Source organism: Varanus komodoensis, unplaced genomic scaffold, assembly GCF_004798865.1.
Source record: "Varanus komodoensis strain SLA01 unplaced genomic scaffold, ASM479886v1 scaffold80, whole genome shotgun sequence".
NCBI classification, from domain to species: Eukaryota; Metazoa; Chordata; class Lepidosauria; order Squamata; family Varanidae; genus Varanus; species Varanus komodoensis.
In genome coordinates, this window is record NW_025336482.1 from 1974446 (window position 1) to 2002198 (window position 27753).

Consider the following 27753-nt stretch of genomic DNA (forward strand, 5'->3'; position numbering starts at 1 on the left):
ATGACAAGGTTTGTCTGGCAGGACCTGTTTTTGCGGAAGCCGTGTTGTGTGGCTCTCAGCCTCCCTTCCCTATCTAGCATCACTAGATCTCTCTCTATTATGAGCCTTTCCATTGTTTTTCCTACAGTGGACGCAAGGCTAACTGGTCTGTAATTCCCCATGTCCCCTCTACTGCCCTTTTTGAAAACTGGGACCACTGACGCCACCCTCCAGTCCTCTGGAACTTCACCTGTTCTCCACGATCCACGAAGGCAGCGATCCACGAAGGGGATGTACACAATGCAATACAATAAAAACAACACATGCAAAAGACTAATAACAACAACATCATCCAGAGATTGAACAATTAATAATAATGAAAAAAAATAAATCGAATGTGCTGAGAAGAGGGTACGCCAGACAGCCGCTGATCTGAGGCATTCTTTGCTCCCCTCCCATTTCTCCCCCCCCCACCGCTCCCATTCTTTGACCTTCCCCAGGGGGAGCTGGGGGTGGGGTAGAAAGGTTTCCTCCCAAGCTCTTTCATCTGTGAGATTAAGGAGAAGCTCACCCCGGCTCTGATGGATTCTACCTCCCTCCAGCAGCTGGAACAGGCACAGGGTGAGATCTCTCTCACCTTTCCCCTGGGCTCTCCTTCCCAGGTAGATTAGCAGCCTCATCTGTAAAGGCACCTGCACACAACATCACTGTTTAGTTCCTTTGTATGCTCCCCCCACAGGTGTGTGTGTGGGGGGGTGTAAACGCTCCATTCCAGCTACTTCCATGCATGTCAGAAGGCAGCCTTTTTGGGATTCACCCCGGCTTGGGAATGCTGGTGAATTTTGGGGTGCTGCTGCCTTCCCCCCACCTTGTGCCTTCCAGGTGTGCCAGCGGCATCCTTTTCAATGCCTTAACGCAAGCGTTCCCCGCTTGGCCGCCTGTGGGCCGTCTCGGACACATCAGCAGCTGCCCTACAAGGCAGGCATCCCCTTGCTCCTTTTGAGTCGCTGACCCGGCCAGCGGGAGGCCTCGGGTGCTGAGCGGGGAATGCATGGACCGATGGGACCTTTGAGCTGTGCGAGGGCCGGCACGCACTGGGCTTCAGCTCCATGCGCCCCGGTTGCATTCTGCTGCATCAGGAGAAGGGCAGCTACCGCCGCTTCCTCTGTGTGGTTCCCCTAGTTTAGCATCTGCTTGTTTCCTTTTGCTGTCCTGCTTTTGAAGACCTGCTGATTAAGTCACTGGAAATCTTTAGGGAATACCAGAGAGGAGCAAGCTCTGAATCACTTCCTGGAGAGCCTTGGAAAGGAGCCTGGGGCACGGGCGCGGTCTGGGGATGCCAGCCGAGCCTGATAACACACCTGTAGCTCTGGGGCGGGGTGGGCCAGCTTACTGGAGCAGAGCAGGGAGTCTGGGAGCTCGAGCGAGCGAGTGAGCGGAGCGCCCTTTCCAGGGCCATTGCGACACGCTTTGCTGTGTGTCGCACGGCTTCGTTTCCTCCAAAACGGAGCCGGCGGTGCTCCCCACACTTCGGCCGCTGTGCAATGTCCTGTCATGGCGAGAAGGTCCATGAACTGCCATCTTGCTCTTGAACCCCAGTGAGTTTTCTGTGCCACTTTTTGTACGTGGCAAAGGTTTCTGGCGATCGTAGCTCAGAGGCAAGGTTCTGGATGGATGGATGGATGGATGGATGGATGGATTGGTGCTTCCCTGTGAAAAGCCACCGGGTGGCTCTTCCGTCTTTTCCTGAAGGAAAACAGTGGGTAGAAGCAGTAGGAAGGGGAGCATGGTGGGAGGGGGGCGGGTTGTTGTGTCTTAGTGCCAAGAATGAGGCAGGCGCTTGCAGAATACAATCAGTGTCAGAATGCTTCTGAAGTTCCTAATCTCCGTTTCTTTGAAAAGCCTTCAAAGTAATGGTTATCACCAGTCTGGAAGTTGTGTCTGCTTGTCTGCTGGTCCCGTCCCTGTGGTTTTTGTTTTCCATTTCTTTTGTCCCTGGGAGCCCCTGGTTTGAGTCACAACAACCTGGTGGGTGAGCTGGATGGAAAGCACAAGGAGCGTGCCTGCTTGGCCCACCGACTTCGAACTGAATTGGGGGCTTCCAGGTCTAGGACTTTCACCGCCAACCCTGGTACCCGCCAGATGTGCTGGGGCATGACTCCCATGGCCCCCAGGTTGCATGGGAACTGGTGTCCCAAGTTGGGGGCACCAAGTTGTGGAGAGCTGCTGCCAGCAATGGAGGAAAGCCAATTTAATCCTAAGACAGCCAGTATGTTGTAGCAGTTTGTGGATGGAAGGGCTTCTGAGCATGGTCAAAGGACACCTGGCTGTCCTTCATGAAGCAGGGATTTTGCCCGGCCTAGTGGTCACAGCAGCTTCTAGCCCACGTCGAGCCACTTGCCCCTCCTTTTAGCAATCAGACCGTGTCCTTGCATTTCCTCACTGCGGTGAAAGATTCTTGTTTACTGATCGTTCAGCAAACTTGGCACGGGCTATTTGAACTCCAGCGTAGTGGGTTGTTCTCTGCCTAGTCGCAAGTTGAGTTTGCAAGAGACCTTTTCAAGGAACCTCCTCCCTTATTGCCGGGGACAACCGTTAGCAAGCTGCCCCCTGAGAGATTTCGTCTGGACAGGTTTGTGAAATGTTGACTCTGGCAGAGGCTGAGCTTGGGAGGAGTTGTGAGCTGCTGGTATTACAGAAACGGATTGGTGTGGGGGTCTCAGCCCCTGGTGGCTTTCAGGGCCATGGGATATTCGCATCTTCGTATGGTGTAAAACCTCAAGCAGTGGAGACTTTAAGGAAAGGGGCGGGCTTGCATGGTGGAGTGGACAGTTCTGTCTTTGGCGGCAGATTTTGTTGTAGGCAGATTCCCTGATGCTTTTCACCTTTATAGGATACAGAATGCCCTGGCGACCAAGTCTGCAGATCTTGAACATCTTAAGTTTTTTCTGTCCCAAATCTGGAAAGGGCACCCATCGTTTGGGTGTCTCCTGTGTAGGGATGGGTGAGAAATCCAGCAGATTCTCCCATCTGCTCCATCCACAGAGGTCTGTCACGGAGGAGGTGGCAGTCCTGTCCTGGGGCAGTTTTAGATCTAAAGGGCATAAGCTGCAGGAGGATAGGTGGGTTCACAGCCCCCCAGGCCGTGAGTGGGGGGGCTGTGGGACTCCTGGCTGAGTGGGACTGAACCCTGGCTCTCCCCTGCTCCAGTCAGTACTTCCCTTGCTAAGCCAACCTGGCTGTCCGGATCTTGCTGGCAAGAGCGCTTGGACAGTGGAGCCAGCTGCCGAAAGGGGCGGCGGGCCCTCTCTCACCTCCAGTCTCTTGGAGAAGGCAGAGAAATCCAAAGCACCCCAAACATGGCTGCCTCCAGATGGTTTGGAGTTCAGTTCCCATCTGCTCCAGCCAGCCTGGCCAGTATTCAAGAATGCTGGGAGTTGTAGGCCAAGTTTGAGACGTCTGGGCTAGATGGATTCTGAATGTCTCTCCAAAGCTTCCCCCACCCCACACTCTCTCTTCCAACTGTGTTTGGTACTTAAAAACCGGATTGCTATTCTATGATTTGATGCATTTAAAGATACCTTGTTCTGCGCAGCCAAAACAAACATCCCAGAACACCTAACATATAATTGGCATGGCAAGCTGAGCCAGTCCCTGCCTGTGCAAGGGGGAAAAAAATGGGGTGAGCCAAGGAAAACAGTGAAGGAAATGGGGGGCATGAGCTGCTGGTTTTCGGACCTTGGCTGGACGTGGAGCTAAGTAAGGCAGAGAAACGTTTCCCTTTCAAAAAGCAACAACCTGAGCTGCCCTGGCTGGAATTCCTCCCCCGTGGAGGAAGAGAGACACCGTTCTTCCTCTGTCCTTGCTGTGCTCCCCCCTCCTGCCCCCGAGCAGCGCTGTCCCGCCAGCCTTCTCTCCTCCTCCTCTGCATCTTTCATCCCCCCTTCTCCCCACCCTGGTTGCTCCCATCTCCTCTGGGACTGCCTTGGTGAGAACGACCCGACGCGCGCTTCTGCAGTTCTCGCACTGTTCTTGCTGGGCTGCCGTTGAGAGACGGGTCTCTCTGACTCTTTTCGGAGTGGAGCACCCCCTCCCTGAATCCCTCAACTCTTCTGGAAATCTGGGGTAGGAAGAAGCGGCCGTGTCGGGAATGTAGCTTCTCTCTGGCTGAGCCACTGCAGCCGGGTTCTTTGCGTGCTGGATGGGCACTCTCTCTCTAGGACCTGTCTCTCTGAAATCTGGCTAGTCCACTGGGATGGTTAGAGAGTGCATAGGAAGGCAAACAGTATATGTATTAATCTTATTTCTAGGATTCAGAACAGCTCTGCATCCAGCTCCACTCTCCTGTGGAGCAATAAAGACAAGAAAAGGATGCAAATAAGGAATTAAAACCCTTGAAATTGGCATTTCTCATGCACAAAGTCCTGGGATGAATTCCTGGGAGATTTATTACTAAGGATCTTTACAATATAAAATTTAAATCTAAAGAAACTTAACCTTTTAAAAAAAAATCACCCTTATGATTTGTAGGGTGTGATAAGTTCAGCATACCTGGGCACATTTGAATCGGCAGCACTTGTAATGCACATGCATTTTTAAAAAGAATGTTTGTAATTGTCTTCCTTCTGCACAATCTAACCCAGTCTGGGCGTACATATTGTTGTGTGTTGTTCAAATGTTGGTGCCGGCCTCTGGGATTTGATGCCTGTAATAAGTTACACATTTGAACATGGAAAGTGTGTTAAAGTCCTTTCTGCATTGATTAATCACTGACGGAGGCCTGTCTTTCAGGTGACGAAGGACCGGTCTCCTTTGCTCTCCTCGGAGCACTTGGGATCCATTTATTTATTGATTTAACAGCAGTTTAATCCTACTCTTTGGCCAGGAAGATATCCCGGAGCGGTTTACAAAACATTAATCTGAAAGAGGCAGTGCCAGAGCAGAAGCGGCCGGTGGCTGGGGGGGTGGGGGGGAGGCAGGGATCCATTCTGCGTTCCAGAGTTCTGAGAGTTGGTTTTCTCTGGTGGGACAGCGCAAGGCATGCCACTTTCCGCGGTCCCTTGTGGTCCCCCTTCTTCCTGAGACGCGGCTTTCCAGGAATGCTTGGTTCTGCCGCAGCTGTGCGCCCCGCACTCGTGGCAGTGTTGATGATGGTTGCCTGTAGCCTCCTAGTTCTCTGTGGCACAGTTTTCGGGGCAGGCTGCTGAAAGAGGGACGGAGCACCTCGGCTGTTTTCCTCCCAGCCGAAACCAAGGCGTCTGCCAGGCTTCCTCCCACATGTCCAGGGCAGAAATGCTGAAGGGACCAAGCTTCCTGCTGCTGCTCTTGGCACTGAACAGGCTGGGGAGAGCCATGCAGGGCGTGACGCTACTTCCTGGCGACGCCAGTTGAAGCGTCCTGGGGTGAGGGTCGGCATGGTCTCCCTACTTCCTTCTGGAGTCTCCTCTGGCTTGTCTGGTCCCTGAAACGTGTTGGAGCGCAAGCTCTCCATGGGCTGGGATTGACGGGATCGAGCTTGGTGCATCGTGAGGCTGCCCAGTCGAGGACGCAGGTGTGGTCAGAAATGTACTTTGCTGACTTGGCTCCTCTCATCTGCCACGGCCCTGAGTGGCAGGATAGGTTGACAGATGGTGAATGCCATTTGCAGGGGCAGAATGCCATTTGCACTCCACCACTCTGCCTTGAACCAGCGTGGGCTTCTAAGAGAGATCTGGGACCCGCTGCAGAACAGCAGGCTATTTGGGTATGCGCTCTCATCTTGCCAAGTTTGGGGCACTCGCTGAAATGGCTGCGTAGTCACTTGCTCTCACTGGTAGGATCTGAACTCAAATCTGGCAGCGATCTTGCTTCCTGTGTCTTTTTTCTTTCCCCGGTACTGCAACTGCTCTGTTGTGGGAAATGAAACCCGAAGCAGCTCAGCGCCTCTGACAGAGGGACACGGAGTTCTCATGGCTTGGCAGGGGAAGCCTGGTGTGTGTGAAAAATCAGCCCAGAGTGAGGAAAAGCCGGCCGGCCATAAAACTTAAGTGCCATTCCTTTAGATCACATTCACCCCCCACAACTTTGAATGGCCAGCATATTGGCATTTGCATTAATTTGTTGAGAAAGGGCTCTTGGATTTATGCCGCTGATAAGAATCTGGATTTGGGGCTTGTGGGGGGCACTTGTTGTTGCCGTGAGCATTCATACTGGTGGGGCATTTGTGGGTTTTTCCATACATGGAAGGGAGTTGTCGAAGCACAAAAGTTGTCATACACCTTGCTGGGCTCCTCGCATGCATGTTGACCGGTTAGCAGAAAGGAATCCGATGTATCATATTGGTGGCAAAGCTTTGAGGTTGGATCATCAGTCCCTTCCATGAAAAAGAACTCATTTAGCCACCTTGGAGAAATAGGGTCCCTCTTGCTGCCACCAGCCCTGCTAACCATGGGCTGAGACTTTTTCCTTCCCTCCCTCTCCCTATTTCCTCCGTATTTCTGCCAGTCTGTCACAAATTGTTCCAGTTTTAAAAAAACAAACTAAGAGGTGGGCTAAAATACTTTAAATAAGGGGCAAAAACTTAACCTGGCTTTGTGTTCAAAGGAAGCCTTGTTGCTGGTACAGATCTGCCTCTTTTGCACTCGCCGCCTTGCCTGCAAGCAGGGTGTTTTCGGTTGCCCCACTAGCGCCGAAATGCAAGGCTGGCAGCTAAGCCGAAGAAAACCGCAGCCAGCAGCCAGCCGAAGGATCCCTGTCTTGCTCTCGCTGATGAGCGAGGCTTATTTCCACGTTCTTTGTTCCTCTGCCGATGGAGAAGTGCCAGGAGGAAGTCTTGAGAAGGAAGGGCCCCAGTTCAAACAGCTGTGTCCCTTCTCGCCTTGTTTTCATTCTTCTGCTCCTATTCTGGGGTGGGCGCCCTTTGTGCATCCGTTAATCCTTTGTGCAGACGCTCCTTGCGTCTTAGATCCCTTTTCTGGTAGCTCCCAAAGGGCCTGCAAAAGGGACTTAATTTCCCTGGGAAGTACTGGGGATCAAGCCAGGCACCATCTCCTAAAATTAAAGCAAGACTCTAGTTCTCATGATTAGGAAGGTTTAAATAGGAGCGTGCCTTGTACTGATGGGCTGTGATGGTTTTAATGTGGCTCCAAGTCTCAGGAAAACCAGGACATGAAGGTCAGTGGGTTCGTTTGGGCCAACCCCTGCCTCTTAACCTAGCCTACCTCTCAGGATTGTTGTAAGGATAAAATAGAAGGGAGGGTTATGTAAGGCACCTTAGGTTTGTGCAGGGAAAAAAAGCAGGATGTCAGTGTAATAAATAGATTAAAAAGAAACGCCAACATGGATTAAGCAGGGGTCTTTCTCAGCCCTAACTGGAGTAGCCCAGGAGCCAACTTGGACCTTCTGTGTGTGAAGCAGGGCTTCTGCCCCTGTGCTGTGGTCCTTCCCCTAGAAATAAAGCAAGGTTCCAGTCCTCATGGTTCTGAATACAAGGCCTTTAGAAAAGGATATAGGAAGCTGCCTAGGCCCATCTTACTCAGTATTGTCAGCACTGGGTGGCAGTCATGCTCTCCAAGGTCTCAGGCAGGGAGAGGCCTGTCGGCTTCAGGTTATTTAAGACGCATGGATGGATTCCTTGGCAGGAGTGGTGGGTGATGGGGTGCAGGGAAAGCTTCCTGAAAGATAGGCAGGTTTGAAACGCGCTTCTGGGTCGGGCTGCTTCAGCGGAAGGGAGTCAGTGGCGGACGGGCGCTTGGAAGAGGCTATGCGTGGAGAGCCTGCAGGCAGATTCTTGCCCCTCGGATTCTGTGGGGCAGCAAAGCCCTCTCTATCAGCATGTGCTGCCGGTCCTTTGCTCTTTACCTGGGGCTTGGAAAGGCGGGAGGGGGTAGATTTCCTTGGAGGATCACTGGCAGCTTAGCATTTGATGCTTGCTTCTCCTTCATGTCAGGAGTTCTCTGCTCACAGTCAACTAAGACATCCCAAAAGGGACAACTTTCCACCCAAATGCACAAGTCTTTTCTGCGTGCACCGGTGTGTGTGTGTAGGGGGGGTATTTAGGCAGCGCAAGCATGGCCCCAGAGCTGTTCTAGGTTTCTTCTGGATGAGCTCCTGCTTAGCAGAAGCTGCTGATGTGAGCAGTGGGCCTGGGTGGACTTCTCCCACATGAAGTGGCCTGAAATCTATCCAGGTGCCTGGCCGTCCCCGTTCTTTTGTGCCCACAAGTGTCATAGTTTCCCTGTGGGCCCTGTGAGGACGTCCGCTGACTCCAAGAATCAGATTTCTAAGAGGTGAGATGTTGGTGCCACCCTCTTCTCCCTTCCCCTAGCAATTCTTGAAACCTGCTCTGGTCACCTTTGGTGAGTCTCCAGGCAACCGGGTGTAGAGCACTCAGCAAAACCGGAAGAGAGACAGCTCTTTTGCTCGGCTTCCCACATAAAGTTGCACGAGTGAGTCTGGAGCTCCATGAAATGGATTATGCAAATTTACCTGATTAAGTTACCTAGGCTGTGTCAGAATTCTGACTTTCCTCACCGCAGGATTGGCACTGTGTTGGTCTGGAGACGCTTAGATTTCTTCTCGACATCTCTGACAAGCTTTGGGGGTTCTCTTTGCAGTTTGAGGGCTAGAGACTTGATGCCTAATTCTTTTGTCATATTGTTGTTGTTGTTGTTGTTAAAGCAGCTGCAGGCACCTCGTCGCCTATAGCAGGCCGCCTCGCTCGCTCGCTCACTCGCTCTGTCGTCTGTGCGGAGCTGAGCAAAGTTTCTTTCCCTGAACTGGAGCAGTGGGGTGTCGACGGGGCAGGCGTGGAGACAAAATTAACCATTTAGCGAGAGGCGGTGACGAGATAATGCAGCAACAAGATGGGAGGTCTCTCTCCTGCTCTCTCTGCTATTGATTTTATACCCTTCATAATAAGTTACCCTCTGTAAAACCGTAAGTAAGAGAAGCTCATCTTCTGCAGCTCTTACTGGAATCGCTGGCTCTCAATTTCCTATCAAAAGCTGTTACAAACTTGGGGAAAGGGGGGAGGGTGTGGAGGAGAGAAAGACCTCCCATACAAAAAATTAAAAAGTCAGAGTCGTTGGGTTTTTTAAGGTGCTGGTGTGGATGGAGAAAAAGGCTTACCCACTGCCTTAGCTCCCTCGGCTGTTTTCTGCCTGGTTTTCCTTGTATTTCCCAACTTTGGTGCCCCCCAGATGGGCCGGACTACAACCCCCAGCATCCTCAGCCAGGCTGGAGAAGGGCTTCACGAACGTCTCATCTGTGCTCGCTCTCTCTGAATGTCTCAGATCCTTCGTTTTTGGAAATGCCCTCAGTGAGATCCAGAAGCTAAGAAGCACATTGTGCAGTGAAATTCTGGAGTAACTCCGTGGGTGATTGGGAGATGGGCAGGGGGCTTGTCCCAGGGGTACTCTCCCCATGACCTGGAAGGCACCCCGATTTGGCTCGGAGTCCTTCCAAGGGGTGGGCTCCCGGGGGTCAGCTTGCGATGGGAGGGGTGCAGAACCGAAAGCCCAGTCCGGCCAACCTGGCGCTGATCCCTTTCTCTCGGCCTGCCCTAGTCCACCGTGGCGCCATTTCCTGGCGTTTGCCTGTCTGGGAGCCTGAGATGCCTCCCGACCGACCAGCCTTTGGGAGGCCTTTTGGCTCACTCCGTGCTGCCTTTGGGCTCCCCCACCCCTGGAATGCGCCCCTTCAGGGTCGGACGCTCTCAGGAGCAGCCCTGCCCTCCGGCCTCAGGCCTGTCCCTCTGCATGGCTCCTGGCCTCCTTGGTCCTGTGTCACAGCTGCAGCCCCGCAGTGGCTAAATACCATGCCCTGGGCTTGCCTTGGGGTGGGGTGGGGTGGGGTGGGGTGGTTCCATTGGCTTGGGAAGCGGGCAGGAGATCCCCCTCCACCTGGGGAAGGTCATCCACTGACCTGGTTTTCTCTTAGGCAGTGGTGGCCAACCAGTCTAGCAAGGCCCCAAGCGCCCTGCCTTCATATTGGCATGCAATCCCCCCCCCCCCACAACTGGATCTGACGAAAAGCCTTTCTGGTCTGGGGTTTCTTCCCCCCAGTCTGGTGCCCTTCAGCTGGGTTAGAATGCAACTTTCGTCATTCCCAGCTTGATGGAAGTTGAAGTCCCACGCCAGGTAGGACAAAGCAGCTGTAGAGAATCTGTTTGTAGAGAGATTCTCTTTCTCTTTCTATTCTTTCTATTTTCCCTTTCTCGCATTTTGCCTCACTTGCTTTCTTTTTCACACTTCTTCATCCTGCATAACTCGTACAAAATGGGTGTCTGTTGATGCGGCTTAATTTGCCAGTTGCAGGTGAGAAGCCAGAGGGGAAGCTGTAGAGGAAAATGCCAAGCACAATTTCTGAGATTTCACTGCAGGGGTGAGCAGCAGTTTTCAAGGTCCACTTTTCAGCTTGAGGGCTAGAAACTTTCCCATGTGCTTAAAAGAAGTGAGATTCTTTGTGCAGTCAGTGACCAATTCCACCTTTGTGCAGTGGCATCCTCCAGTTGAAAGGAATAGGAGTAGCTGGTGGGAGTGACTGGGTAGAGCCCCCAAACTGGATGGCTTAAAAGGGAGTTGAATAGACTCATGGGGGAGAAGCCTATGCTTGGCTGCTAGTCCTGATTGTTCTGTGGCACCTCCAGGATCAGAGGCAGCAGGCCGGCATGCAGGAGAAGGTAGGTGGGAGCCTGCTATTGCATGCAAGTCTGGTTTGTGGGTTTCTTATGGGCGACAGGCTGGCTCGTGGGCGGCTGGAGAGCTGGGCCAAATAATTAGGAAATAATAATTTCCTAATTGCCCACACCCTTCTGTCCCTGGAAGCTGTCAGGTCAGAGTATTGCACCTGGGTCCTTGCACACAGAACGGTAAGCAGGGAACAGTTTCATTCCCTCCAGATGTCTTAGATTGCAACTGCCTGGATGGATGGGGGATGCTGGAAAGTGTAGTCCTACATACCTGGGGGCAGCAGCTCCCGGAAGGCTGTTTCAGCCAGCTAGGATCCTGGAATCCTACTGAGCTGGGGTGGGATTTGCCGCCCCGACTTTGCTTGGAGCTGCAAGCCAGGAATCCTGCTCAGCTGACATATGAATCAAACCCTTCCTGGTTGGTTTAGCGGGCGTGCTAGCAGAGCGGATCCGAGGGAAGGGGAGTGGGTGACGGGGGTGCCCACAGCTCCGTGGCAGGAAGCAGATTTCTAGAAACTCCTGGCTTATTCTGTTCAGATGCGGCTAATGACAGCCCAAACGGACTCTCAGTCCCGTCTGGACCAGGTCATGCAGCAGACTGAGCGGAGACATGATATCCCTCTAGAAGTCCCCCAGAGGCTGGCACAAAGAGGAGGGCCAAGGTCTCTTCTTGCGTATGCCAGAGTGCAGGACACGGAATAAGCAGGTCAAGTTGCGACAACCCCGGTTCAGGCCGGACGTCGGGAAAAGCTTCCCCACGGTCAGAGCGATAGGACAGTGGGACCAGCTGCCTGGAGAGGTGGGGGGCTCTCCTGCCCCGCAGACATTCAAGAAGGAACTGGGCAGCCACCTGAGTGGGATGGTGTGACTTGGTGAGATACAACAGCAGGGGGTGGACCTGATGGCCTTCAGGGTCCCTCCCGACTGCAGTCCTAGGAATCTGCCCTTTTTAGAGGGACAGCTCCTCCAGACGGTTTCTTCCTCTCCTTCCAAGCACTGCAGAACCCAGTTTGGGACGTTAGTGCTCCCAGGGGTAGGAAAAATCCCGGAGATCTTTTAAAATCTGACACCTTTTAAGAGCGAGTATTTTATGGAGTCTTTACGGTGTCATAAAAACAGATACCACAAGCTGCTCGTAAAAGGACAAGCATGTCATTTGCTTTGGAAGAAAGCCACCGGAGAGATTTAAAACTTGCCATGCCTTAGGTTATCTGGTCATCCTTCACTCTCAAATCTCACCCAGATTCTGGGGGAGCCATTTGCAAACTTCTGATGTGGCGGCCATGAGGGCGAACACCGCCCGTGGTTGCATAGCCAGAAGTGCGGCTTCCAGGTCGAGAGAGGTGTTACTGCCACTCTATATGACTCTGGTGCGCCCACAACTGGAGTATTGTGCTCAGTTTTGGGCCCCTCATTACAAGAGGGATATAGCCAGGTTGGAGTTAGTGCAGCGTAGGGCCACAAGGTTGGTGGCCGGTTTGCAGGGGATGCCATATGAGGCGAGACTGAGGGAACTGGGCCTCTTCAGCCTGGAGGAGGCTCAAAGGGGATCTGTTGGTGACATACAGGTAAATGAGGGGATGTCACACGGAGGTGGGCAGAGACCTGTTCTCCCCTGCAGAGGAAGGCAGGATGCGCTCCAACAGAGCCAAGCTCAGGGAGCCAAGGTCCCATTTAGATGCCAGGAAGCACTTCCTGACAGTCAGGACCCTGAGGGTACGGACTGGGTGTTCCCAGGAGGTCGTTGAGGCCCCACCGGTGCAGGTGCTCAAGGATAGACTGGACATGCACATGGTGGGCATGTCGTGAGCGGAGCCGGCTGGTGCCGGGGTCAGACTAGATGGCCCGGGAGACCCCTTCTGACTCGCTCTGTTTCTCTGTTTCTTGTGGGCGCCCACTCCACGCCTGGGAGAAGGATGCCTGCCCGGCCGTGCTCGGCGGGGGAGGGGTTCTAGAATGTTTTGGGGCATCCTCTTGGCTCCTGTGGGGTGGCCAGCCCAGAGTGCCGTTTTTCCTTCCCTACCTGCAAACTGAAGGTGCTCTCTGACTCCTGTGCACCTGGGCTTTGCCGCAGGTGTGGAAAATCCCCGAATAGAGGCTTTGGCCAAGTGGGACGCAGGCCACAAGCCCTTCCCTGCCACCAGTTTCACATCCCCAGGTTCTCACAAAGCCCACAAGAACTTCAGGAAAGGGCTTGTGCCTTCTCCCAGATCAGCTTTCCCCGGAAAAGCCATCTCCCAGTTTACCCTGGGGTTCTGGAGCTTGTCCTTTCACTGTGTTGGGCCGCAACTCCAAACAACCCCCTGGCTGGGTGTTGTTTGGGAACTGTGTCTCCCAAAGCCACACAATTTGAGACGGCCGTTGTTAGTGCGGGAATCTGGTAGAGGGGCAGCTGTTTCCCGTTTGGGCGCTTTTGCTCTGTGTCCAGTGTGTGCACTCACAGTTTCAAAAAAAGAGAGGGGAAAGTGCTTCTCATTAAAGGAGGGGGAACTCCAAAAAGGAGGGAGATTCATCCAGTTGCGAAAGAGAGTTCTGTCAGTTTCCAAGGAATGGCAAATGCTGAGAAGCCAAGCCATGCCACAGGCGGGGGGAGTTAGAGACCGCGTGTTCACAGGAGCCAACTTGCAAAACGGCTGGCTGGCTGGCATCTGTCCACAGCGGCATCTCTTTGTTTCAGACAGAGCGGGCTACAGTTCACAGAGGCTCAGGCTTTTCCCTGGAAAAGTCCGTGGCTGCTGCACGGCTTGATGTGGCGGCTCCTCTGGGCAGCAGCCGCTCCTGCGGAAGTCCCAGCAGGTGGCCAAAGGGGGTCCAGCAAAGTTGGAGGAGGAGGTGGTCCTTGGCTTTGCTTTCTGCTGGGCAACCCAGTCATGTTCCTCTGCAAGGGCCTCAGTGCTGCACAGCCAGGAAGAGAAATCAGCCAGAGGGCAGGTTGCCGTTGAAGGCCAGCCCGGTATCGCTCTCTGGACATCAGCCTATCGGTCCCAGCATCACTCTCTCAGTCTCCAGGTGTGCTGGACTTGAACTTCCAGTATTCCTGAGCACCGGTCAAGCTGGCAGTGTCTTCTGGGAGTTAAAGTTCAAACCTCTGGAGATCTGCCTTCTGGCTGATCGTGATGTAAAAGTCATAGCACAAGAGGAAAAAGGACTGAGCAGGAGGAGGAAAAAGAAGATGCTTTGCACTGATGCTGGTTGCCGGGTTCTCATGGATGTTCTTTCTGGCAGTGAAGGGTGAAAAACCTCTCCGCGTCTGAGTCTGCTCTGACTGGGGTGTGGGGCTTTGATGTTCTTCCAGGCAGGCAGGAGGAAGAGCTTCAGATTCTTAAGTATCTCATAAATAAGAGATAGCAGCCCACAGCATTCTTTTATTAGTCCCCCTAAACCCCGTTTTTGCATGGCCACCATGGGAAGAAGGTCGCTTGTCTCTTTAGCAGATAAGTTTGAGAAAAATGCCTTCTCTCAGATGATCGAGGGGCAGGGTGAGTCTTCATTAAATTCCGTGAATTCGCTTGCTGATACGGAATTCCAAATTGCCTCTGGCCACCCAGGCAGGCTGTTAACTACAAAGCTGCAAGCAGATGAAAAAATAGAAATGAACTTGCGCTCGGTCTCTTTGTCTCTGTCTCTGTCTCTGTCTCTCTCTCTCTCTCTCTCTCTCTCTCTCTCTCTCTCTCTTTGTCTGTCTGTCTGTCTGTCTCTCTGTCTCTGTCTGTCTGTCTGTCTGTCTTCCAGAAGAACACTCTTCCAGAAGAACACTCCATCAATGTGAGTTTCCTAGGAAATTCCGCATTGGAAGCCCTTCTCTAAATTTCCCCCACAGTGCTCTGAATGGATTAACATCTGTTTCGTCCTGTTTGATGTATGCTTTTAATAAAGCATTTTTAAAAAATGTGCTACACAACTTTTCAAGCTCGCTCGCTCTCTCTCTCTCTCTCTCTCTCTGCATTATCCCAGAGTTTCAAAACTATATTGAATATTTTGCACCTACTCTCAAGTTTTAAATGTTTCTGCAAGTCCTGTGTGGTGTTGGGGCATTACACACACGCCTCAGTGGGGACTCCTAAAACATAACAGACCATCTCTTTTTTACGTTTTGCATGCGTCAGCCGATGGGGATGGCTTGCTGTGGCAGTTACCAAGCCACACAGAACCCGTGGCCTGTTGCAGGGTTGTGGGTAGCGGGGGAATTTGCCCACAGTGGCATCTTGTTATGGGCACACAGGTCCACTGAGTGGCTGGAGTGGCTTTCCAGGATCTTTTCTAGCCTTACCTGGAAATGCTGCAGGGGATTTTCAAGATGGGGCCTTTAACTCTGCCGGAAGCTTTCTTGTTCTCCCTCCACTTTGCTGGGTGCACAAAGCGCTAACCTCCCGTGGGCAGAGTCGAACCCCTGAAATTGAAATTTCTTTGGAATTCTTCCCCCTACCCCGTCCACGCAAACCAGGGCCGCTCTGGGGACTTGTTCACCTGAGAATCACCTTTCTGGGACCCCCTTGCACGCCTCTGCTGAGCTCGACTTCCTGCAAAGCCGGTCCTTGGATTGCTGGGTTTCTCTGTCGCTTCCCATGCCATCACCTGGAAGGCAGGCACCTGGCTTGGACCGATAGGCCCTACTGCTGCTTCTTTCTCGGTGCACGGTCCCCCCCCCCCGCCAATTTCCCTTCCTTCCTCACGGTCTCTCCCATTCCCAGGGAGCCCTCGTCCCCCTGTGTCCCTCGGGCCATCGCGGCCACGCAGTGCCACACCCCGCTTCCCCCTCCCGGCACCCCCGGGGGTGTCTAACTGCAGCACCCTCCCTCTCCACCAGCAGCACCGGGGGTCATGGGCTCTGCAGTCCACAAACCCCAGAGGCCGCTGGCTGGCAGGAGTTGCTGTGGCACTCGGACCATCTTCACTGTGCCGGGATGGATGCTTGGAGCGTGCCGTGCCGTGGAGGGGAGCGTTGGCTGCACGGGTCCGAGTCCGGGGCCGCCTTGGCTGAGGGCCTCTTGCCGTCCCCTAACCTGTCTCCCCTGCTCTCCTCCCTTCTCCAGGACGGGCCATGGAGCAGAGGCCGTAGGTGAAGGCGCCCTCCACCCCCTCCCTGCGGTCTCTGGGGCCTCTTGCCAGCGCCCGGCGTCCCCCATGAAGCAACCCGAAGCCTGATGCCCTCGTTGCGCCTCGGCATGGAGGGAGGGAGGGGCTACCACCTGCCTCACGCACACCAGCAGTCCAGCGGCGCCCTGTACGGGATGCCTCCCCTCCAGCCGCAGCCCGGGATGCCCACCACGGAGGTGAGTCCTTCAGCCAGCCGCGCGAGTGGGGGCCGGGGCGGGGGCGGTTGTGGCCCTCCTTGGCCACGGGGCAGTGCGGCATTTTCCAGTCCGTTCTACCCACATCCCACCCCTTTCCTTGTAAGGAGCTCAGGGGCAGCCTCCATGACCCCTCCCCTGTCGTTTTATCCTCAGAACAACAACCCTGCGAGGTAGGTGAGCATCTGTGCCAAGGCAAAGTCACCCGGGGGTGTCTCAACCGAGTCCTGGTCCAGCTTCCTTGGGGGGCTGCGGCTGCGGCTTTGGACAGTGCCCCACGGCGGCCTGGCTCCTGTGAGGCAAACCCATCCGTGGCGGGGCAGAGCCTCTGAGGGCCACGCCTGCTGCCTGGGTGACACGTCAGCCATGTGTCACAAAGGGTCGGAGCGCAGCGCTCTGCGCTCTTTGCACTCCTGCCCCCTCCCACAGCCCAGGCCCTGCTCCCGCCCTGGCCGCTGTGCGCATCTAAATCCAACCGGCGGAGCCTGTGGTGCCACACAAGTTGCTCCGGGGAGCTTGTGCCTCCTGAGGCAGCTTCGCTGAACCCTGCGGGCTTGGATCCCGCCCTCTGAGCTGCCGTTCCTAAGCCTGGTCCCCCACCAGCTGTTTGGACTACACCTCCCATTCTCCCTGGCAGCTGTGCCGGCTGGGTTGGCGGAAGCTGTAGCCCAAGGCATCTGGCAGGCAGGCTGGGGAAAAGAGCTGGATGCGAAATCCGTTCCATCGGAGATGGGCGGAGGGCCTGCTTGTTCTCCTCCCCAAATGCCAGGTTCTCCCAAGCCTCTCGTTTTCTGGCCGGCCTCCTTTTCACAGGCAAACCAGGCTGTGTGAGTAAGAATCTGTCGTCTTGCTCTTTCAGAGTTCGTTCCCCAGTTGGTGCAATCAAGACCTCTACCCGTCTGCTGCTTACTCGGTGCCATCTTTCGGCAGTGAAAACCAGTAAGTGCTACGTCCGGCACGCGCACGGTTCATGGGTGACGCGTGGCTGTGGCGTCTACCGGGTCCACCTGTCGGTTGGGAAAGCGCTGGCTTGCTTTGCCCTCCCACAAATGACGGAGCAGCCCGGGTTCAGATGACGAGCTAAGCTACCTACCAGAGAGGCCCGTGGGCCGCAGGCTATGAACATACGCCACAGACTGTGCCATGCCGTGCCGCCTGGTCCAGCGGCTTTCGCGCGTGGCAAAGACGGACCATGTAACTGAGCAGGGGGGGCAAAATGTGAGCCCACAGATCCGTGTCCTTGGGTCAGAATTGTTCCAGGAGCGGTTTGGAAGAGGAGACAAAATCAGGGATCAGTAGGAGATGCGTGCGCCTCCGAAAAAGGATATACAAGATTTGGTCGGTGGTATTATAGAGACGAGAAAAGGCAACAGTTCCTTTTATGAACTTAAGAAAAGGGAAAACGTTAATGAATCAATGGAGGAGGAGAAAAAGCCAGCTAGGAAAGGGCTGTTGAGGCACACGGCGTGTTCCCTCTGGCCGGGATGTGGTTTTATACCAGCCTTTTCCAGCCTGGGACCCTCCACGTGAGTTCGGCTACAGGTGGAGAAACATAGGAACAGCGTGAGCCAGAAGGGGCCTCCCGGGCCATCTAGTCTGACCCCCGGCTCCAGCCGGCTCCGCTCACGGCATGCCCGCCATGTGTATGTCTAGAAGATGTGCATAGGTCCTTTGAAGCCGCTCTGACTGGCAATGGCTTGTCCCAGGGCAGGCCTATCCCTGCCCAATCCCATATTTAGCAGGAGATTGCCCAGAGTTTAGCCTGGAGAGGATGCCTGGTGTCCAGGGGTGGATTTGTAAACGGAGGCGGCAAAAAGAAGTGCTTTGTCACCCACAAAGTGGCACATCTTCCTCGCACAGCCTGAAGGCAGGGGGATTTCTGTGTTCCTACAGCAGCACAACCTTCAAATTTAAAATGAAGTGAAATTCAGGTAAAACGCAGGGCAGGCGCGTGCTAATGAAGTCAGACCCCAGACCATGTCAGTTCATGATACAATTTACGAGCGCCACCCCAAAATGGATTTTGCAGAAAGTGTTGGCTCTGGGGGCTGTGGAAGATGCTTAATTTTTCATTTAATGCTGCCATGTCCTCCTTGATGAACCTTCCTGAACAATACAACAGAGCATCCGTGGGTTCACATGAAGCGCTAAGTGAAAGGCCCTTCGGGGGGTGCACTCAATGACTTGACCCATAAATGCAAAGTTAAAATATCAATGCTGGCTTATTACTAAGCTCCAGCATCTGTGCAGTGATCTAAAACACGCAGCAGCCCAGTGAAGAAATGAAAAGGAAAGATTGAGTGGCCTGGGAGGGGTGGAGGGGGTTAAGGAAATGATGCTGAGACCGCCTCTGCGTAGGAAGAACATTCTAGCACCAGGGTGCCAGCACTGGGAACAGCCTGCCTCCGTTAACAGCCACCTGCATCTCAGTTTATTCATCTATTTATTAGATTTGTTGCCAAGCTGCTTGTTAGCTTCATGCTCTTTTACCATATATAATTGTAAAATTGGAGAGCCAGCGTGGTGTCGTGGTTAAGAGCGTGGGACTGGGACTCAGGCGATCCAGGTTCGAGTCCCCGCTCGGCCATGGAGCCAACTGGGTGACTTTGGGCCAGGCACAGACGCTCAGCCCAGCCTACCTCACAGGGTTGTTGTTGTGCAGAGAAGATGGAGGAGGAGGAGGATGTAAGCTGCCTCAAGCCCTTTGTAGGAAAAAGGCAGGATATAAGCCGGAAAATAAATAAATAATAAATAAATAAAATCAAGAAACAGCATTGATAAAATAATGCAATTAAAATACAGCAAATAAACAGAATAAAATCACAAAGATAACTAAATAAAAATAAAACCTATAGTATTTTTTTTAAAAAAACCTGTGCAGTGATGTAAATAGTGTGGATGGTGCCAAAAGTGCACCAGAAAAGGACAATTGTTGCCAGGTGCCTGAAGTTCAGTAAGGTAGGTGCCTGGCGAATTTCCAGCAGCAGAGCATTTCACAATTGGGGTGCCACCACGGAAAAGGCCCTCCCCCTTGCACCCCCCTTGGGTGGGGAGAGGAACTTGTATGAGGGCCCCAGTCAAAGCTCTTAGACAACAGGCAGGAATATGTGGAGTAAGGCGCCCCCCCGCCTTACCTGTCATACCGAATACCTGGAGTTCAGCACCCAAGGGCACCCTGGTTCGTGACCTCTTTTCCTCAGCTTGGGCCTGAACTTGCCCTGCAGGCTCCATCTGCACCAGGAAGGCCCCGACCCCACCTGTGAGCTGCTGCGGATCCGGGATTCCAGGCATGGCCCTTGGCTCAGCAGAAGGAACGGCCCGGGGCCAACCCGGGAAGACCCTGTGTTTGGGGAGGGGCGCCCGGGCGGAGAAGGGGCTCTCCCAGGGCCCCTGCCGTGGCCAGGACGGGTTGCTGCCTGGCGCGCAGTTTGGCTCACGGGCATCCTTGGCGCAGGGAATGTTTCGGGTCTCCCGGGAACGCCCATCCTCCCCGACCTTTATCTCGCAGTTCATTCTGACGCCAGTCCCCTCGTTCCAGTGTCCTTCAATAGCATCTCTGATACTTGTGTGCAAGCCACCTGACGATCTTACCCTAATAGGCGGCATATCGTTATCAGCAGCGATTTCGTGGGCAGCTCAAGCCAAGCCGGTGCCCTCCAGGGGTCCCGGACCGCATCGCGCCCCCTCCCCGGCCAGCCCTGCAAACCCTCGCCGAGCCTCTCGCAAGCCGCTCAGCTGCCTCCCGGCAAGCTGCCCTTCGCCCTCCTGCCCAGCAGCATCCCTCGCACCCGCTACCCTGTCCCCTCCCCTCTCCTCCCCGAAATCCCCGGGGGCTCGGACAGGACCGCTCGGTGGCCCAGGCGGCAGGGGCAGAAGCGTGTCAGGCGTGCAGAAGACATGCGCTCCACACACGGGCTGGAGGGAGCTGTGGACCCCGCTGCCGCCCGAACTGTTCGCCAAAAGACGCCCATGCTTGGAACAGGGTGTCTTTTCTTTTTTTCAAGGGTATTCCTGTAAATTCTACTTTCTGAATCCTCCTGGGAGGTGTTAGCAGAAGTTCTCTCTCTCTCGCTCTCTTTTCTCTGCCGCATATTGAGTAGCAGATGGTAGACAGCGTTTATTGATTCCTGTCCCCCTCCCCTCCCCTCCCCTCCCCTCGGCCATTCTCACCAGCCTGACTCAAACCCAGCAGCAGCCCTGCCTTGTATCACAAAGCTTCCCCCTCCCACCCATTTCTTTTTGGTGGGTGCTTTCGCCCCTCTGTGCTATTTTATCCCCCCCCCCCCCCCGCCCCCAGCCTGCAGTGATCTAGGATTTAGTTTTGCTCATTGCGGGAGCAGATCGGTTGCTTTTCCCTCACTTGTTCCCCTTTTGGCAGAGAGGCCAGCCACTGAAACAAAGACCTTTTCCTTGTTTTGCATCCTGAGCAAGGACTGTACATACGCCTAATAAAACTGGGAGCTGCCTTCTACCTGGGCACACTTGTCCAGTATTCTCCAGTCTGATTGGGCATGTCTCCTTTGGGTTTTAGGCAGAGAAGGGGCTCTTTCCTATTACCTGTTCCCTGATTCTTTTTCAGGGGGCTGCTGAGGATTAAACCTGGGCTTTCAACATGCCAAGCAGGGGCTTTGCCACTGCAACATGGGCTTTCTGCCAAAAGCAAGTTCCTAGTCCTCATGGTTCTGAATAAAGGGGGTGATTTTACAAAAGCAGCTTTGGATGCTTACTGTTAGTAGGTCTGTTTGTCCATTTATTTTGGGGTCATCTCAGGCAGAGAAGAGGGCCAGCGACTGCCCTGCTTCCAGTCCATGCCCAGGCCTGCTGGCGTTAACATTCAAAGCAGGGGCTTCAGCTACTGGGTGGTGTAAAAAAAAACCCCAGGATAAATAAATGTGTTGCACTCAAGACTCCAGCACAGCCATTGCCATTCGCTCGGCTCTGCATGGTGCTTCCCGTCCAGCCAGCAAACAGCCCGTTGACCGAAAATGTCCAGCTGCAGCAGCGGAAGGAATTGGGCTTGGGGCTGGCCCTGCACGGACCCGCTTTTTCGGGCTCAGCTTCTTACTCAGCTGCTTCCAGTGCTGCCAGACACACTGCAGTTTTGGGGGCTGGTTCTGCAATTCGCCGCCTCTCCCTCCCCCTTTCCTCCCCTTCCCCTTTTTCCTTCGGTTTGCCAGCCACGGTGGTGTAATTGCTTGATTTAGCTTGCCTTTCTAGCAACGCAGCAGCACCCGAGGCTTTTTGCGATCATGGGAACTAAAAATAAAAAACACCGGGTCAGTCTGCTGGATTCCTTTCCAGCCAGAGTGGGACGGCACAGTTTTTAAATAGGCACATCCCTGCAGCCCCTTTCGTTCGGCCCTCTCGCCCCGAGACTGAGCCGAAGGAAGCCTGTGATGTGGTCGCACCTTTCCAGCAAGAGTGCTGGGGGGGGGGTTTCCAGCTCCCCTGCAGATGTCCCCCCACTCTGCTGCATCTATGGAGAACTCTCGCAGCTGCCTCTCGCCGGGCCAAGTCAGCAGCATGTCAGTTCACAGCCTCTTTACTGGAAATATGACGAAGCGATCCGCCCGAAGATGAGTGGGCGGTTATGTGGGTTGGGCTGGGGCTTTGATAGTAAAACCAGAATCAGAGAATGTGTATGGAAGAGGGTTTCTCTCAGCGGGGGAGGCAGGACCCAGGAGCCAGTCGCTCTGTGTGTCTCATGACTTCAACCTGCAGTTACCCGAGGTCAGGGTAGAAAGCACTTCTATATATCCGCCCACCCAGCTTTCCGAGAAAAACAAGACAGGTCTGTACTTGTTTCAGGTGCCCATACTGAAGGGAAAGGAGGCCACTGGACTGGCACGGTCTCTTCTTCTTAATCTTTTTTAAATGGCACTGGCCAAGCTGCTGGTCCTCATGGTTGCAGGTGGGAAACTTAGGGAGACATAGGAGGGTGGTATGAACCTTTTGCTTCGGAAGAGCATTTCTGTCATGCTTTCGAAGGAGGGAGGCGCATCTTCATCAAGAAGGGACGTGTCTTTTGGTACTTCCCCCCTCCTCAAATTAACTCATAAAGGGTGCAGTCTTTATGCAGGTCATGTTTGGGCCTGAGTGGGTTGCAAGACTTATTTCTGCCTATATGTGCATGGGAGTGTTCCCTGAGGCTCCCCTGACCCTAAATTCACCTGGAGGTTCCCAGCAGCGCTTCTGCACAATTCAGCACCTGGTTGCTGGGAACCCAACTCAGGGGCCACGCACAGACCTCGGTGTGGGGCGTGTGTTCATACATATTGCTTAGGTTGCATCGCTGGCTCGACTACTAATTACTTCTAAGTGACTCTTTGGGGAAGAGGTCCTAGGATGGAGGAGGGCTCGTTCTCGGGGTAGGGTCCTCTGATTCAAGATTCAAGGCTACTTACAAAAGAAAAATTAAATACCCAGCACAGGAAACTGCTAGAACTATCAGCTTAAAATACCAACCCCTCTTAAAACAGGTGCAGAGAGTCTTTTGAGATTCCATTTCGGTGTCGCGGAAGGAAAGGGTTTATTTATTCATCAGGTTTATATCCCGTCTTCTTCTTACAGAGGACTCAAAGTGGCTGATGTCATTCTCCTCCTCCTCCTCCTGCAGGCCTAAATTCACCCTCCTTGTCTCCCCCCTCTCCCCCCTCCCCATTCGGCAGGCAATATTATGATATCTACAGGACAGTGCTCAACGGGGTGCCGTTCCCGGAAAACAGCTATGCATCAATAGGCCTTTCCGATCTCTTCCTCAAGAACGGAGACTTTCCTCAGGTGAGAGCCAGCGTGCGCCTCCCGGGCCGCGGTGCTCCGTCGAACCGGGCTGTCCGTGCGCCTCTCCTGCAGGGACTCTCAGTCTCATGGCTGGGGCTTCCGAGAAGGGTCATTTCCATGATGGTGCGCGTGCGGAACAGGGGTCCGTGGTGTATCTTGGTGATGCTTAGTCTTGAAGCAGGATGGTTGTCCTTACAGTGGAAGAAGTAGCCGTCGTCACATGCTTGTTTTAAAAGAAATACTCTATTCTACAGTGCACTTTCCATGGAAAGCATATCCGCCCCCCCTTTTTCTGAGAATGGTGAATACCCTGCGCAGCCTGATGAATGCTGGGAGGTGTAGCCCATTTTCTGTGTCAACACATACAGAGCACTGGGGCCTCTTCACTTCAGCCGGCTTGAATTTTTGGCATTGTAGCTCTTCCCTTGTGCCGGTGTCCGCAGGGGTAAAAGGTGTAACACCCACGCTTTAGCGATTTATCAGGGTATTTTTAAAAAGTAATAATTAAAATAACTGTTGTCCAGCATTGAGCCCGTTTCCTCAATTTTTGTTTATTATTATTATTATTATTATTTATCACAGACATTTATATTCTGTCCTATCACCAAGGACCTGAGCATCCTAAACTCTCAGGACGGCTTACCAAATATAAAAGTAGAATGTAACATATAAAAATACAATGTAAAACATCAACTATTAAAACAATGACACATCATGAACTTAAGAAAAAGGAGGAAAAATTTTGAAAAACCAGTGGTATCTTTTCCCCCGACTTGTGGTCAGAGGTGCTTCATCTTAAACTGCGTTTGATTCTGTCCCCTCAGCTCACTTCCCAGATCTCTGGCTTTGGTCTTCCTGGCTTGTCTGGGGGACAAATGATCAGAACTAGGGGATATTGCAGACTTGCAATGAGCTCCCCAAAATGTACTGTCTGTACAAACGGTTCCCTAGCCTGGCCCCAACTTTTCAGGCTCCTTGCATCTGGAAGAGAAAGGAGCAAAGTTACTGGCTTCCACAGTGCTTTTCCTCACAGCCTCCTGGAGCCCATGGTCCAGGAAGACTGCCACTGCTAGGCCTCAATTAAAGAGCAACTGCACTATATAAGAGAGTTTTTTTTTTTGTCTTATTGTTTGCATTTTGGGCACGAATCACGGGTTTGAAATATGGGTGTATTTACTGTGTCGCACTGGAAACAATCAGACAAGAGGTGGAGGCAGAATTGATGGAGTGTGAGCAATTATTCAGTAGCATTTAAAGCCCGGTTAATTTTTAAGTTATGGCTCCGGCATGATTCCAAGGAAAGGAAGTGCTTACCAGGTAAGGCTTTAAGGTACTTGTCATATCGGCGGCTAATTTGGGGCAGAAAGGAGGGGCATGTCGCTTCTAGCCCATCTCCCAAATGGTTTTTCTCTGGTATCCACCTCCGTGCTTGCTGAGATTTCCTGTGTTCAGAGTTCTCTGCCTTTTAGGGCAGGAAATACCTGTGGGGGCTTGCATCAGGGCCTTCTCAGTGGGGCCCCCCTCTAGTGCATTCACAAGAGTTGTTCTAGGCAGTTAGGACCCTCAGAGAGGTGTTTTTTGCGTTGCAATAAATACAAGCAAGGCCTACCCACTGTCTTGGATGGCAGCTCTCCCCCTTCTCAGCTAGCATGGCCACTGGGGGGAAAGCTCCCATCCAACTCATCTGGGGAAGTCTGTTGTAGCAAGTCGTGGGTGGGCAGAACAGATGTGCAGATGTTTTGGCCTGCAGCTCCTGGAAGCTGCAAGGCTGTGTAAGAGACCATGTGAAGCCTTGGTTCAAAACGAGAGTCTCTCGCTCTCTCTCGCTCTCTCTCTCTCTTTCTTTAAAGGACATTGCACCTAAGCGCTGTGCTGATGCTGTGGGGGTGGGGAATGGCTGCTGAGTGAATTAGGCATGCGAGCTTTCCTGTGTCCAGTCAGGTGTGTGAATTGCAGATGCGCAACACTAACTAAGCATCTTTTTATCAGTGTTGGTTTCTCTGCCGGCTGCTCCCATTCCCGGAATCTAATCCCGGAATCTAATCGTCTCAGGCTCATGTGTGTCTTAGCAATGCCCAGAGGGCTGCAAGCACCCTGGAATGCTTCTCTCCAGATGCAGCTGCAAACCTCTGCCTTAACGTTCCAGCAGCACCAGCTGGCTGTTTGTTTCTGGGCTCAGAATTGTCAGCTTGGAGGTGGGGGGACCTCGCAGATGGTGCATCCAGCCCTCCCGCCTGGGGGTTCAGCCCTGAAGGGAGCACCAGGTTGCAATTCTTAACGAAGCACCTTCTCACCCCAAATGCCGCCTTTGTTTACAGCTGGAACACACACTCAGCGGCTGAGGGCAGATTGCATTTGGAGAGAGAGAGAAGTAAAATGGCAGTAAACATGCCCTGTGAACGCCACCCCCAGAAATTCCCCCTGGGGGTGTTCTGAGCTCCCCTTGACAACCCTTTGGACAGTGTTGGAACTCCCCGAGGCAGCAGCCCCACCAAAGTCTCTTATCAAGAATGCCCCACTCAAGCCGGGCGGGGTGGGGTGGGGTCAAAGCACGTGGGAAGCGCCTCAGGCATCTCGGGTGCTCTTTGACCAAGCAGCATGGCGAGTCTTCTGCAGAAGAGCCCCGGTTTTGCTCCTTCGCCTTTTTCTTGGCAATCTGGGCTGGGGTGGTTACTGGAATTTCCCCACCTGCCACCCATTCCCAGTGCCAACCGGACTGGGGCGCTCTTGACCACGCCTCCTTTGACGCGCCAGCCCACTGCAGGCAGGGGTAGTGCTGATTGTGAGGGCGGAGTCGTGACTCGTCGTGCAGCAGAGTGCCTCTGAGTGTGTGAAGAGTCCCTCATCTCTCGTCAGTTCGGACATCTCCTGGCCTCCGGAGGTCGAGGCTGTTTTGTGGACTCTGGCCAGGTTGGCCCATTTAGGTCTAGATGGGGATAAAACTGGGAAGGTGTGTTACTCTGGCTGCATGCAAAACTAGTAGGATATAAATGTTAAAATGGAATTTTAAAAACTCCCCAAAGCTGAGACCCCTGGCATTGTTGGCTGGGGCTGATGGGAGTTAAAGTCTGGAATGTCTGAAGGGCCCCATGCTGGGGAAAGCTGCTTTTGAGCAAACATGTTCTGCAAACCCGAGGCACGTTCAGAGCAAGGACACCATCCAGCTTCCCCAGGGATGATTGTTCTTCCATCTTTTGTGAAACACTCTGGCTGGGGCCACAAAATCCTTCTCCCGCCCAAAAAAATAAATAAATCAGAAACCTTTAACCTGACATGTAAAAGAAAATGAGTGATTTGCTCTGGTTCAAGTTACTGAGATATCTAGAAACGATCTTTCGGTTTTGATTCAGGGTGGCTGTGCACTTGTGTTCAGGTTACATTTGGCTTTTGAGAGACGAGTGTCAGTCGTGTGACACAGCGCTGAAAAAACACACACAGCAATCAGATTGTCCTTTGAGTCGCTTCAGTTGGAACGGAAACCTGGTCGGTTCCTTTTTAAAGTGAGGTTCTATAACAGCCCTCGGGAATCCAGTTCTAAATTTAGCTTTTAGTATGTTTCACCCAACCCTCTGGCAAAGAGGAGGAAAAACTAACTTTAAGCTTCCAATGCAACTTTTTTCGTCAAGGCAGGAGCTACGGGAGCGGGGTGCCCGTGAGAGGGAGAAGTCGGCGTTATCCTGGCTCTCGAACCAGAGCCCTCCTGTGCAGCCTGCTCTTTGTTTACAGTGGTTCTGTGGTTTAAATTACATGACATACAGTAATTCTGCTCTCATTGCCAGTAATTTCACTGACTTGCGAGGCAGGCTTCATTTCCTGAAAGTCAGCCGGGCTGGACTTAGAGGAAGTGCGTGCCCTCCTCTTTGTGACTAAACCAATCGCTAGGCGGTTTTATCGCAAAGGAGGGTGCCGCAGGGCGGGGGGGACCACTTTTCTCCCAGCCTCCCTGCTTTGCCGCCTCCTCCTCCCCCTCCTCGCGTGCTCTCCCCGTTTCCCTAGTGCCAATTTTTATGTCTCCATGCCCCTCTCTCTGCCTGCCCACACGCTGTCATGAGGCATGACTTGTCGTCCTCGGGTGCTGAAAACGTCCGCTTGGCCGCTTTGCCCGAGACCGGCTCGCCTCTCCCAGCCGCCCGCGCTGGCTTAACATGTCCCAGGTGCAGTTCTGGCTTAAGTATGCGTCTCTCTTCAAGGTAATACTTGCATCTCTGTCGCGGGGTGGTGGTGGTGCTCGTTGTACAAGGTCGTGTGCACAGTTCTGTTTCTCCTGTTCACACGCACACTTTCCTTCTATTGGCTCTGGGAAAGGAACTTTTTAAAAGGGGTGTATGAGTGTGTGTGTGTGTGTGTGTGTGTGTGTGTGTGTGTGAAGGTCACGCTTTTCCTTTGCAACAGCCAAGGTTCAGGGTCTGTCCATTGACTTCATCGCCCTGACCTCCCGGCATTTTGACCAGCTCTGCTTGGTGGGAGGCTCTGTAGGGCTCAGGGAACTGTCAGATGGGGCGATTTGCTAAACTTTGACAGAGGAGAGGTCTAGGTTGTGACTGTCCTTTGCCATGACAGGTTTGGAGAGAGCAAAGCGATTAAAAACAACCCATTCGCAAAGTGTTCTTGATGGTCCCGTCCCAAAGAAAAAGCGGCACATTCAGGTTGTTTTCCCGTAAGTTCTCCAAATGGCTGGGTCAGGAAAAGTTTTTCCTCCCTGAACTGGCTTCTGAGAAGCTGCTGGCATTAGTGCTCCTGTGGCCATGTAATTGCTCCACGGCCAAGCGCAGCCTCGCCCTCGCCCCCTCTCATGCCCTGGCTTAATCGCCTTCGCACCCAGGATCTCCCCGTTGCTGAGCCTCGGTGTGCTGAGGAGTTCCGAGGCTTTAGGCTCGGTGCACAGGAGAGGCTTAAGCCCGTGGAAGCAGCCGCAGCATTCGAAGCATGATAAATTCCCTCAGCCCCAACTTTGCCTTGCTCTTTAGCTGCCCCTCCCGCAAAGCTCTTCCGTACGTCCGCTGCCTTTTTCTAAACGTCACTTGCGTGGGTCAC

At 53.3% G+C, this 27753-nt stretch overlaps 1 protein-coding gene across 5 annotated transcripts in view; it reads left to right on the top strand.

The window, feature by feature from the left end:
* SBNO2 (strawberry notch homolog 2) overlaps positions 1-27753 on the top strand; it is a 74397-nt gene that overhangs the window by 10639 nt on the left and 36005 nt on the right. For 4 of the 5 annotated variants that reach the window (XM_044455995.1, XM_044455993.1, XM_044455997.1 and 1 more), the window contains exons 2-4: positions 15682-15921; positions 16799-16878; positions 22608-22719. In XM_044455995.1, coding sequence (XP_044311930.1) covers positions 15793-15921; positions 16799-16878; positions 22608-22719 — 321 coding nt within the window. In that variant the 5' untranslated portion in view covers positions 15682-15792. Of the gene's footprint in view, positions 1-15681; positions 15922-16798; positions 16879-22607; positions 22720-26061; positions 26910-27753 lie in introns of those variants that run through there. The other variant, XM_044455998.1, reaches the window with a different exon arrangement.